Source organism: Athene noctua, chromosome 1 (assembly GCF_965140245.1).
Source record: "Athene noctua chromosome 1, bAthNoc1.hap1.1, whole genome shotgun sequence".
NCBI classification, from domain to species: Eukaryota; Metazoa; Chordata; class Aves; order Strigiformes; family Strigidae; genus Athene; species Athene noctua.
Window position 1 is genome coordinate 235,627,683 of NC_134037.1, and position 13,932 is coordinate 235,641,614.

General features: G+C 39.9%; 1 protein-coding gene across 1 annotated transcript; it reads right to left on the minus strand.

The window, feature by feature from the left end:
• Window positions 1-1,280: 1,280 nt before the first annotated feature.
• C1H13orf42 (chromosome 1 C13orf42 homolog) lies at window positions 1,281-6,246 on the minus strand. Its single transcript, XM_074931663.1, has 3 exons — window positions 5,833-6,246; window positions 2,358-2,505; window positions 1,281-1,575 (listed from the first exon to the last, which is right to left on the minus strand). The coding sequence occupies exons 1-3, from the start codon at window positions 6,244-6,246 to the stop codon at window positions 1,346-1,348; spliced, it is 792 nt and encodes a 263-aa protein (XP_074787764.1). The 3' UTR covers window positions 1,281-1,345.
• Window positions 6,247-13,932: the final 7,686 nt, after the last annotated feature.

The following is a 13,932-nucleotide window of genomic DNA, read 5'->3' on the forward strand; positions in this document are numbered from 1 at the left end:
AATCACCAGCTGGTCATATCAGTGCTACCATGACCCATCCATGACAGTGAACCACCAGTTGAACACCAGATGGAAAAAATCAAAGTAAGCAAAGTCTTGATCCCAAACTTCTTAACAACTTCTTAAGACAAAGCATGAGCTGGTGCTTAAGACAAAGCACAGACTGATGCCTGTGGTATAAATGGTATTGCCCTATCTGAAGGGCCATAGACTAGTATTTCCATAGGGTGTTATCTCTGTCAGTTTCTAGGAATTTTTACATTGCTGTACACGAGTAAAACAGTCAGACTATAGGTCTTAACAATTCCAAGTATCACGTGGAAGACATATCACCTCTAAGATGAAAAAGCCTGAAGAAGAATACCTCTAGACTGCTTTCTTCCTAATATATAGTCTTTAATGATGAAGTAGCAGAATTCTAAATATTGGGTATAATTTAAAGCTGATGCAGTGAATTTGCCTGCAAGTTGTCTTCTGCCCTTGAGAACAACCTTTGCTTCAATTTATTCACAAAGTGTTCTTCTCCAAGACATTAAGCTTTTCTAGTGTACACTGGGATGTTTAGATTCAGGAACTGGGTGTTAAAATAGATGAAAACTAGCAGGTGGTGTAACCATATGGAAAAAATTGTATACATTTTTGCATGCAGTGAATCCCTTGATGTTGTATCCAAGGACAGAACCATTCCCAATGGCAAGCAAAGTACAAGATAGCTTATTTTTTCAAAACACACTGGAGCAGTTCCTCCAAACACAGGTTTCTAATGCCAATTCTTTCACTGCAGCTTTTTCTGCTTGTACCACAGCCTGCTTGTACCTCAGTGTTGCTGTATACTCTCAGATCACAGAGTCAATGATGGCACATACAAATTTTCACATGAAAAAAAAAAGGAGAAAATTCTGCTTCACTGCTTTGAAGTTGGAAACACTGGTGAAAAAGCTCCAACCTATTCTCTGAATTGCTTGAATTGCTTTGCAGTGCTGGAGTCAGACGAAAAATTACTGCACCAGGCAATCTGAATCATTGCTTTCAACAACAGCACTAGAAAAAAGGCTTGTCAAGTTGGAGTTCCGGAGTTCCCCCCAAGCTGAATGACAAAGCAGTATTGTTAGGCACAGTGAACTCGATGAGTTAAACCCTCATATGAGTCCAACATTGGAAAAGCCATGGCTTAAAATATGTCCCACACAAAGAACCTTCAGTGCATGCACATGTCACTTCTAGAGTGTAAAAGAGATGGATCAGATTTAAAAAAAAAAAAGGAAAAAAAAAAAGCAACTCTTACATGCCCTATTTCATATATTCTGTCTTCAGCTGAAGAGGGAATATTCTTTCAATATTCTTTCTAACGTGTTTTGGGCTTAAATTTTAAAGTGCTATATGCGCCTTCCACAGCTTTGGGCAAGTACATGGGGTGTCTTTCCAACCTCTTCCTAGAGCCAGTGGTTCTCCGCTGGCTGTTTCTTTGAGATTGGTTTGCAGCTTTTGCTGTTTGGGCAGTATCTTGTGAGTATCTCCGGGGAGCACGAAGGATCCAATTTGAATGTAAACTGTGTTCGCTTGTGCTGGTAGCAACTGCAAAACAGAAGATAATCTGGTGTTAACAGTTTGCCAGTGATATTTTTAAATGCACAGTGAGAGAACAGGGTGCCTGCTTGGGTCCTTCCTGGAACAGGTTTCACTGCAGGATGTCACTTGGGGTGGGATTCATCTTATCTAGTATTTTAATGTTTGCAGTAAATATGTACATCAGAGTTAGTCCCTTTATGCACACCTCTAGGGCACAGCTAATCTGGCCTGGTTCAGATATCCACCTTAGCCTCAGACAAAGAAGAGAAATGTCTGTTTCTCTCCACTGATTATACAGGATAGATGATGAGCTCAGATGGGCACTTCTTTATGTAGCTGGGCAATCCCATCCTTTCTGATGGAAACATACCATTATTTAGCCTAATCTTGAAATTACTTCTTTTTTTGCTGGTTGGAGAGAAAACATCCAGCCATTTCTTCGTGTGAAAAATTAAAACCAGATGAAGAAAAAAATTATCCTTATATTTTTTATAGCTATCCTCCAAAGACATCCTGGGGTAGAGCTGCAAGGCTGGGAATCAGCCCTGAGCAGAAGGCAAGCACTGTTCCAGCACTAAACATGCTACATTGTTCATGTAACTGCACCATTTCAACAGGGAACAAGTAATGTATTATTGTAGTTTCACATACTGCATGTAATGGTCCTAGATCTGGGAAGTAAAACTTGGAGGAAAACTGTATCCATTAAATAAACACACATGGTCTTACTCCTCCCTCTACACTCTGCACACCAATAATAATAATATTTTGGCTGGTTTATACTGCACCATCAAAATCAACATCCACATTTGGCAGATCCACATCAGGAACTCTCCGACATCTCTCTGAATCCAGGTCTGCTATAACTGAGTCGAAGAAAGCTATTGCTTCTCTTACATCTGAACCAGACTGTGGGCCTTTTCTCTCTATGGATGCCTGTTGATCAGATAAGGAGAAAAAGATTTAGTTACAGTTACTTGGGCACAGTGACTTCTTAATGAACAAACTGTATAAGGAAGTTGCAAAAATTGTATTTGATTCCATACTTCCAGCTGTCAGAAAAAGACGGATGTCCAGACTACTCCATAGTTTGTAGTCATCAAAGAAAGCAGGAGAGAGTGTAACAAACATCCATCTTGTTACATGCTCAACACCAAACATCTTCCACTTGGGCGCTGCTAGCCAGGAGTTATAAAATCCCCAAGAATCCCTGTATCAGGCCATTTCATTAGGTGGCTAAGTGACAGCTGGGCTTTGTGGTCAAATTTATTCTACCTAGCAGTAGGCGCCTAATGAGACACACATTAGAAATGTAGTCATGCAGGGTTCCTTCTGTAATTAATGCAGGGCTCCAGTACCTTCAGAAGATGAGTCAGGCCTTAGGTAGGCTGAATTCCCCTCTGCAGGCAGCTCTTTCTCTTAGCTGCAAAGGGATTGTGGGGTAACTTGGTTACTAATTTAAGCATCTTATTAAAATGCCTAGGTTAGGTGAAATGAATCCAGATCTAAATTGCTAAAGTCTTTTTGAAATGGAAAAGGACCATGTGTGCTAAAATATGAGTCATTCAACACTGTGATAATTCCCACAGGAAAGCCATGGGGTTTAAAATTAGGAGCCTGTCTTCATAAAAAAAAGCAAATGCCTGTCTATAAATGCTGAAGCAGTAATAAAGCCTCAGTTAGCAATTCTGTAGGTCCATATGGGATGAATACTTCCTGCCAGGCTCTACCTAATGAAGGGTCGTATATTTTCCTTGCCAGCCCAAGCTAGGTGTATTGTCAGGCAGCAACACCAAGTCAGAAAATTGCTACCTTGGGTTTCAAGCATGCAAGCAAAGGATACACACTGTATCACATCTCTGAAGGACCAGCTTGTTCCCTGTTCTGTGGAGGCAGAGAGATGAGCTAGCTTATTCCCCTCCTGACATTATGGGCTGATTGACATTCTCAGAAGTGCTAAAAGATAGCTGCTACCATACAGCTACTGAAAATAGTGACTGCTATTATGACTAAACCCTTATTGGTTAAAAAGCATTTTAAAGAAATGCCTATGTATTTCTAGCATCTGACCCACCTCTCTACTTTCTCTCACTAGACCCAAGTGGCAAATTTTGAATCCACAGTCAGCCTGTAGTCCAGGCCCCAGGGATCTTTGGATTAAACCTCCCATGAGGACAAGGTTGTTTGGACAAACAACATTAATCATGCAGCAGGTAGGGGAAAGAAGAGAATTTCCACTGACAGGCTATTTAACACAAACGGGTAGTTAGGGACAAAACCATTCAAGCCTGGTGATAAGACAAGCCTTGCAACCTGTGAACATAAAATTTGTAGTTAGGTAGCAGAGTATTCTGGCTATTCTAGAAGGCTTGACCTCCCCCTAAATTTTGCAAAGCCAGGGCTGTGCAGCTTCGACCCTGCCATTTTTGTTGGAAAGAATGACTCATACAGGTGACATATCCTGCTGATGTCCCTGTCTGTTCTTAAGGGGACAGCTCATGGAGTCAACATGCCAGCCAGTACCAGGGCTGTTCATACATAAGAGATAGCTGGTCACAGTCAGGTGACAGTACTCAGCCTCAGACTGTGGGAGATACACTTGTTTGCCAAACACATTAAGTTTGGCATTTTTCTGAAGTGGTATTTTCAGTGGCAAATCTCAGAAATTCACGAATTTGCATGAAGTCTAGTTGTGCAGAATCTAGCTCCCAGCTTCCTGGTCCATGGTTTTAGTACCCTTTTGCACTCATTTTTTCCTGTCTCGCTGATGGTTGGTCAGGTACTGCTTTGCTACATCACTGCTTAGCTCATCAGGGAACTGGTATGCTGTAAATCTCCCCGGCCTCAAGCCAATCTTCGTGTAACAAATTGCACAAAGTCAGTTCAAAGACTGCATCTATAGTGTTGAGATTTGTCTCCTGGCACCTGGCACCACCAGGTCACTCTCCTATATCTCAGTCATTGTCTTTGGTGTTTCCCTGGCCCTAAATAGTAATGTCTTTATAAAATCTACTCTGGCCCACTGAGGTGAGTATTGTTTCCTACTGCTATTCCTAGCTTCTGAGAGTCACCATTCAAAGCATTAAAAAGATGACACAAAGCCTAATAAAACCAAATGAGAAATCTCACTGACTGAATGAGCATTAGATGAAAACATAAAATTAAAAAATGTGCTATTTAGTCCTACACACATAAGCCTTGTCCTTTGGTTAAGCAATGCCTGCAACAGAGTTCAGCTTCAGCCATTCTGACATTCTGCTGTGACAGAACATTTAAATGTGGCAATAGCTTTTTGGTAAAGTCTACCTGGCCTAACCAGTGAGTCAGCCAAACCTCCCCTCTTCCCACCTTCCCCATTATTAACCAGTTTGAAGACTGCACTGGGTAACCTGAGTCTGCTGTCAAAGTAATGTTTGTGGTCATGTTACCTAAACAGTTCACCCCACCTGACGCAATCCTTTCCTTTGTCCTCACTGAATCAAGTCCAAACTCAAATCAACCACTGAACCATCTAGTGACATACATTCTATACACTGGGACAAGGAGGAAGCTTTGTAATGCTTTTCTCTTTAGGATATATGGAAATAATCTGCACCAAAAATGATGTTTTATTTTTCTGGTAGCATTACAGTAAAGGGTGTAGATCTATACTGTCTTAAAATGACCTGCCAACTTACTAATGAACAGAGAAAGGAACCCTTAAGAATTCCTCATGACCTACAGCCTACCGGTAGAGCTTGCACTGATGTTACATGTAGCACTGGCAATCTATATGACCAGTCAGAAAAAAAATCCTATTTGTTTCAATGAATTTACAATTATTTTGTGTAGGTAATTTTATGCCAATAAAAAGACTGCCAGCAAACCTAGGGATTACTGTGCTTGTCAGTGATTAACAGCTATAAATAACCATAGTGGAGAACTCTGAGGCACTTAAGTAGCCTGTCAGAGTATTAAGAGAACAGGTCCCTCCTCCATAATATTTTTTTCAGATACTTCCCATACTCGCATATCTCTTTCCTTTTCCCATTTTCTTTCCCACGACCCAAACATAGGTATATACATTTCTTTCCATGACCAGTCTTTCATACTTAATTTCCCACTACTCAGAAAGAATCTTAAGGTATCTAGCAGCATTTCAAATGATGTGACAGTAAAAAGACAACTGGCTGAGATCAATAAAACAGAAAATCAACATAGGTCATATAGCTAATTGCTTCATGACTTATGGCCAAGCACATGGCAAAAGTTCTTAGGAATTACCTTAGAAGACTCTTCAGAAGGAAGTGGAAAAAATGACTTCTTTCCAGTTTTGGATGATTTTGTGGACATTGGGGAATCTGCAGCCATGTGTATGGATTTCAATTTATTGATGTTGTCAAGATATTTTTTCCTCAAGGCTAACAGATCCTGTAAGTACTTCAAGCAGTCCTGAGTCTTAGAATACATCCAGTCTCTGTCTTCCTCTTTTGTCTGGAAGCAAGAGTCGATGCTGGTTGTACTTCTATATTTTTTTAGTGGTTCACTAACTTTTTCCTGCTCACCTCCAAGGATGTACATAGAAGTGCTGCGGATCAATCTCACCGCAGAACCTGTGCCATCACAGTAAGGGATGTCATCTGTCACATTTCTTCGGTGGGAGTTGGGGTGAAATATAGAATGGATCTTTTTGAACATAATGTGTCACTTCCTCCCTTTATGCCTTTTCTCTTTCAGCTCTTTAATCTAACCCTAGATCTGGTAATCGGCAGCTGTTATTCTTGCCCTCAGCAGACAGACAATTTTGCCGCTTACTGTAATGAGGAGAAAAAAAAACCCCTATTGCTGCACAAATTGCTCTCGGTCTAACACATTGTGAAGAGCATGATGGTAACGCGGAAACGGGTTTTCTATTCCATTTGCGTCAGTGAAATAGCTTTATCCTTTCGTCCGTTTAAAATACAGTACAGGAGGTCAAATATCATGCTTTGACCTTTCATTTGACTTCTGCTCCCCGTGAAAAACATCAGCGTCGTGGCCGAACTTCCTTCATCCAGGCTCCCTCCGCGCTTGGCCGTGCCCCGCTCCGCCGGCCGGAGGGCGCCGGGCGCTGACCGTGGTGCTGAACCGCTCCCGCCGCCACCGGCGCCCGGCCGGCCCCTCTCTGCGGGATGCCTTCTGTGGAAGAGCCTGCTGAGATCAGCCTCGACAGGGACAAAAGCCTGAGTGGGCAAGAATGCTTTTGTCGGGTGGAGTTCAGCTGCTGAAAGAAGTCGCTCTGGGTTTCACCCGATGGTAACCAGGAGATGGCTACAGCTACCTGATACCACAGCACTCCTAGGAACAAAGTGGATTCAGATGTCAGGCTCTATTACACTCAGTACAAAGATGCCCTGTGTAAGGGATGCTGTAAAATAAAACACTCTTCCAAAGTACTCATCTGGCAAAATATTGCAGACAGAAACCAATACATTTGTATCTTTCCACATTAGTTAATCTCCTAGATTAATGCTAGAACATTTAATAGAGAGGTTTTGATAACTGCTTTTTGGCTGAAAGCTACAGAGAACATTGACTATTGTCGGCATATTCAAGCATTTCTAGTATTTGTGACTGTGTGACATTATGATGTGTGCTTTAAAGATAAGTAGAGAGCCAATTTGGTCAGTTCTCATGACTAAGACAATCAACAACTTTTTAAAAGCAAGCCGGAATGTCCAAATTTACCATGTTCAAAAGAGTTTTCATAGTTCATCTTGCTCAAGAATTGAGTGCCTGAGAAAATAATGATTCTGAAAGACAATGGATATCACCCTGCAGACGCTACTGAGCAAATGTCTGCTAATGCCACTGGAAGTGCCAATTGAAGGCTTAAGCATCCTAAGAGACATAGGTTCTCAACAGGAAAGAGAGGTTCTAATATAAACTTGCATCCATTCCCTCAGGAACTCTGATTTTCTGGATATGAAACATATACCACAATGATCTTAAAACGTGCTTTGTTCCTTTTACTTATAGTTGAAGTTGAAACGTCCTTATAACTGAAAATTGAGGCAAATAAACTTTTTGCCACTTTTTTAGCCTTCTAATACTAGTATAGACATAAACCCCACTGCAGATGAGATCAGCCTAGAGATTGTTCTGAAATACATTCAGCTGCTTGAGATCTAGTACTTATATAGAAGTATTCCATTATTGATTATCTTCAGAGTCCTATTCAATCCCACAGCTAGGTAACAGATTAGGTTGACTTGATGTTAGCACAGACCCCTAGAACCATGTAAGAAGATGAATTATCTCTCCAGAATTACATGTCTGATATGGAGAAAGTTTCTGGTCATCAGTACTAGCGTAGAATAATAATAATAATTCCATCTACAGATTTATTTCATTGTCAGAGCAAAAGGCTACAAGGGGATTTTAATTTATTCTCCTCAGTGAGGTAAGTATCTGTCACAGTCATTCTAGACACTGTGTTTGCTAAGTTATGAAAATTATATTGTTCCAGAATAACCCTATTAAAAATCACTTAGATTTGCTACACAGGATACTGATCTACAATACTAGTGCGCTTCAGAGAGGCACTCTGAGTTACCTCATAGTCACAAAACCTGTGATTCAAAAAAATCAGTAGAAGCTCAAAGAGTTATTGACAGAATTGAGTCAGTAAGGTCAACAGGAACTCCACTGAGCAGCTGCTTATAGGATCAGACACTGACTTTCAATAGTGGATTGATTTCTAAGCTCATCTGGACTTAAAAAGAGCTACAGGGTAAAGCAAACAAAACAAAACAAACAAACAAAAAAAACCCTAACAAAACAAAAAACCACCACCACCAACAAAAAAAACTAAGATACTGTTCATGAAACCACAGAAAAGAGAATAGCAAAGAGTGAATTTGATGATATACATTGTGATTTGAAAAACATTACATACGGGCCATAGATCTTCCTGTCCTGCTTCAATTAAGTACTTGAAACATATGCTGACATCTCACTAATTTAGCTTTCAGTCTCTTAAGAAGGTTCTCTATATGAAGCATGTTCATTCCCAGTTTTCCTTCTCTGCCAACCTATGTGTGGTTCCTATTGTTCACAGTGATGTTAGAATAAGGAAGGATTGATATATGCATGAGACAATACAGTAACTGCATTATATACTAGAATTTCATTTGGAGTAATAAAGGGTCATTTACAATTATTTCAGACATTAATATTTTATTCTGTGCATTCGTTATGGGCAGTGGGAATACATAGTCTTCCTCTCCTATTGTAAAAATGAATATTAATTTGTTTTCTTCAGAGTATCTACTGTAATTTAAATAGCTCCATAGATTTAGAAAGCTAAAGGACAAAATAATGGATATATTTAAAGGTCACAAATGTCTCTAGTGTGTTTTGTGAGAAGAGGAATGCCCTATGTCTTTTTAAGATATTTTCTTACAAGGCATTTGCATTGAAACATGTTTCCTGAGTGGTGCTCTATTTATTTATAGTCAGACTCCGGTCCCTGTGTACCTGTAACTGTCCCTATTTAAGAAAATAGCAGAGCAATTATAATTCAGCCACCACAGATCCCAGGTCTCTTCCCTAGTGTAACTGCTGGGGCTCAATACACTACTGTTATCTAAGACAGCTGGCAATTAGCAAACAGGGTGTTATTCAAGAATGATTTCCTCCTGCACGACGACAGACATCAAATGGCAAATAGAGTTGAAGAAGAATATTTAGTCTGTTAATAAAAAGTACCAAACTCATGGGCAGCTATTAAATCATAGATAAAGACCTCCCAAAGAAGGAGCTTGTGAGAAGCAGATCGAATAGAGCACACTAATCAAATAGACCACACTAAATATTTCATGTCATCTAAGATTACTAACTTTGACAAGGCAATGCTCATACCTTGTTTGTTCATTTGGCTACTTGAATCTGACTTCACTTACTCAATAAGTTTTAATTTAAGTGACTTTTTTTTCTACTATTGCTTTCAATGTTTCTGTTTTCTTCATAGCTAGTACAGTGATCTAAGTTCCATAGACCACCACCCAATGACTCACAAAACTGCTTTTGTTATCTAGCCCTGGCATTCTGGCTATTCCCAAATCATCATGACTGGGTAGGAAAATCAAGTTAGAAAAATCCAATGTTTGTGTTCTGTTTAACTAAATGAACAAAACCCATAAAATCAAATTTATAGATAAATACACTTAAAAGAAAATCACACATCTTTTAAGTTTTTCACAGTAACTTATTTGGCAAAATGCATTGTTATCTCCAGAATAACATGATATCATGCATACAAATCTGTCTACTTGATAGTTACATTTCACCCAAGTGACTGATACAAAGGAATCATCCTTGAAACAAAATAAAGCTCTGATGTCAAAGAAAACCCTTGAGAAACAAAATAAAGCTCTGAAGTAAAAGAAAACCCTTGGCAAACTGTAGATGATGAGGTATTCTTTCTCCATCATAAAGTTGCATCAAACTGTTGTATCTCATTCAGGATAATATTTTTAATTATATTTTAAAAATTAAAGTGAAAACACTTTCTTTGTTTTTAAAGAAAAAAAATAATCCACATTTATGTGAATGGATAGTAAAGTTATTGAGCACTGTGTTATTCTAGATGATTCGGAAACTGAAGTGCAGTTGTCAATCTCTGTTGAACTCTGCTATGTCTATATATATAGCTACATAAAAGAGTAACTTGTTCGGAGTTAACTGAAACAGTCCAAAACAGAGGAGAACACAGCAAACAATTCACCACAACAGGTATCTACAGTTTGTTCCCTAGTCCTTCATTATTTACCACTTCATATGTTCCCTTGAAGTTCTGCAAAGGCACACACACAAAAATACATAATCTCCTACAGATTTAAGAGAAAATCAACAAATGCAGGAATTCTGAGGCCACAATTCAAGATTAAAGAAAAATAATATCCCAAGGTTTGATACCTGCATATGGTGGCTGTCATGGCACTGTTTCAAAGATCACACATAGTTGAAAAGATTAGATGATGGGGCATTCCCAAATCATACACCACGTGCTGAATGTCAGTCCTTTCGATGGGTGGCAAGAAACATCCACTATTAGAGGTGCAATACCTTTCATTATCTAAAAGGGAAGATGGAAGATGAATGGACCTTGTTAGCAAGCAAAGAAGAATCATCAGGAATGGTTGTTCTCTTTCACCCCATGAGGATAACAGTCCAGAGGAGATCTGCCTCCCCAGAACTGCTATCAGCAAGTGTTTGATATTATTCAGCTTTGGGAAAGTTTTCGAAGTATGGGAAAAGAGAGAAATTCTGATACCATGCATTTGAAATAGATATGACTGCTTCTCTAAGGCATGAAACTGGAGAGATCAGTTTCCCAGTAATGAAGATAAAGGTTTTTTCTTGAGCTGATTTAAATGTAAATACAGTGAAATCTAGATGTGTTGCCCATGTCAGATTTAACGGTGATCTTTTTTTAAAGGGTACATGCTTGAGTTGTACTGTCACCTGGGCAACACTGACCTGCAAAACCAGCTGAGTCAGAAAAAGGAGGCTCCTGTCAGAGAATTAATAGAATTTTTTGTAAATCTGGAGCATCATCTTTCCCTCTAATCTAAATTTTAATCTAAGTATTTCCATTTGACTTAGACCCTGCATATTCTCCATAAATTTTCACCACATGCAAAATTTGCATTCATTGAATAGGTTTCATTGCAGCATAAGCACTGACTGTGACTAACTGAAGCAGTGACTGAATTCCTATCAGTTATGAGAAGGTAAAAGAAATGACATTTGTGTACAGATAAATGCTTATGAAATTATTACACAATGAGATATCCTTTTTTTTTTTTTTTTTTTTTCAGTTTCTTATCCTGGCATCACTGTTGGGAAAAGTTTTGTGGGTGTCCTGTGGCAAAGCAATAAAATGCAGTCTAGTGAAACAGCTACTGCTTTAGAGCTATCTCTATGGCTGTTGCTTGGCAGCATTTTCAGAGGGTGAGAGGTTACCACACTTATCCCCTGCTGTATCCAGCCTCTTCTTTCCCTTTGTTTCCTCGCATAACCCTGCTGTCATTAAAAACTCCATCTCTGTGACAAGCTTGACAAGGGAACTTTGTCTTATCTTCTGTCACACAGGGTCAAGGGACAACCAGTTGGCCTTGCTTGTTTCACTGGAAGAATTCATGTCCTTTTAGTAGAAACGCTGTTAGGACCTTTCAAAGCTTTGTTAGTCTTTGTTGAATTAGTTATTGTCTCGCCTCTTGAGTCCTTTGTTCCAAAGATGGCTGAAGAATTATTGTGATGTCTAGCTTGTTGCCTGTCACATCCATCACCCATTGATAAAGTCTTTTCCAGGAGAATGTGATAAATAGCTAAGATTCCTTCATGATAGCTCAATGAGGAATGGATGTTGTAAGCAGCAGTTCTTCAAATTAGTTTATAGAAGACAAACATTTAAATGACCTGTCTGTCTTGATCTTTGACTGGATCATCTGTTTCTCATTCCAATTAAATTCTAATGCACTATTTATCCTTCCCACAAAGGAATTCCATAGAAGGATTTATGAGAGGGGACAGTCTGGATCTTTCGGTAAGTCACAGAGTTGCCAGACCATATCAGTCATCTCCAGGCAAGGCCCACTGATGATACCTAAAGACACTTCTGTAAGCACCCTTAGATCCCTGCTTCCTAATTCTATCTCCTTCCTCTCTGCGAACCCAGTGAAACAGGGGAAAGACTAGTTTAACTGGAGAAGCAAAGAAGGAGCAGTTTGGCTGGGATATGCGAGAGAGAGTCAGTACAAGTGATATATCATGTGAGCACTAGGGAGGATGGCAAGAAAGAGAAGAAATACATCTTGAGCACTTTCCAATAGTTTTTTTGAACATATTAACTATTTTTCTGCTCAGATCACAATGTTGCTGAGGAAAAATATATCTGTATACAGTCTCACACACAGTGGTCCTGTCCTGACCCTGCTGTCATGACATAATTAATAAAGAGGAATTATTATCTTTCCTATACATTTCTTGAACATATCTCCTAATATGTCTCCTTCAGCACCTGCAAAAGCAGTTTCCCATTGGAGAAACTCTGGTCATGCTAAGAAATACAAGGAGCAAGTCAAGACCCTTTCAGCATATACCAGCTATGCCTGCAATGACACCCTACAAGGACTGAGTCCTACAATACCACCACTACTATGGGTTCACACCACACCCAGCTTCTGCCACAATGGCTGCTATCACTCCATGCACTGTTGAAATGGAAAAGGCTTTACTGATAACAAGTAGCAATCTGAATGGGAGCAACCAAAACATGCAGGATGATTATTAACCAGGATTGGCAAGAGCAGTTTTTGTTGCCTCTCTCTGAGTGGTCAGTAAGAAGTGGGAGAACTCAGATTCCATGTTGTTCTTGCTGATTTGCCAGTTTTAACAAGAAATAGAGCTGGTAAACATAAATATTTTCTCCTCAGCTAGTTTGATCTGTCTCTACTCACTTCCCTCTTACCCTTCCACTGTCTTTGCAATGTGTCCTGGTTTAGCTAAAATAGAGTCAAGTTTGGGTTTTTTTTCAGCAGAGAGAGAGGGGGAAGGGATCTCCAGCCGGGTTATTCGTACCATGCTGACGTCAGGTCCAGGGGCGGAGCCTTTTTACTTTCGCTTCTGGATTTGGGGGTTGCTTACATGTGGCGGGCTTGCTCCTTGACCATTTAGCGGTATTTCTCTGTACATCTTTGATCTTGTTCACTGTTATTGCTGTTCATTGTTATTATCATTGTTACTGTTGTTGTTCAGATTGTTCTATCACTCTGTTATATTAAATTCCTTGTTATTTTAGCCCGGGTCTGTGCCTAACTTCCAGCCCGACCGGCCGCGGGTGGGGGAGGGGCAATGGCAACGTGCTCTCCGGTCCGGCAGGAGCTAAACCTGCACACAATGCAACCTTGCCAGTCTGTATTCCTATAAGACACATTTAAAGCAGGGGAGAAGGAAAGAGAGGAAGAAGTGGCTATCCAGCCTCACCTACCAATTTCAAGCTAAACTTCAAAAAGCATGTCCCCTATACACACTGTGAATGGTCAAATCAACTTCAAGTTGTGGCTATTTGTCGAGACAAAGACGGTTCATTTACATCCTCCCAGGAATTTTCAATCAACTAACATCATCTTCCATAGTGGCTGACCTACTACATGAGATCTAAATATGAGGGAAAAATTATCATTCTAAAGCATTGGTTGCACAGAAGTTGTAAAGAAACCCTTCACCAGCCCATTGGGCACAGGACAGCTGCTTCTGGAATATCTGGATTCAAAAAAGCTACAGGAAGCCCTTTGGCAACTTGCAGAAGTGGACACTTGAGGTGTCCCTGGAGTAGAC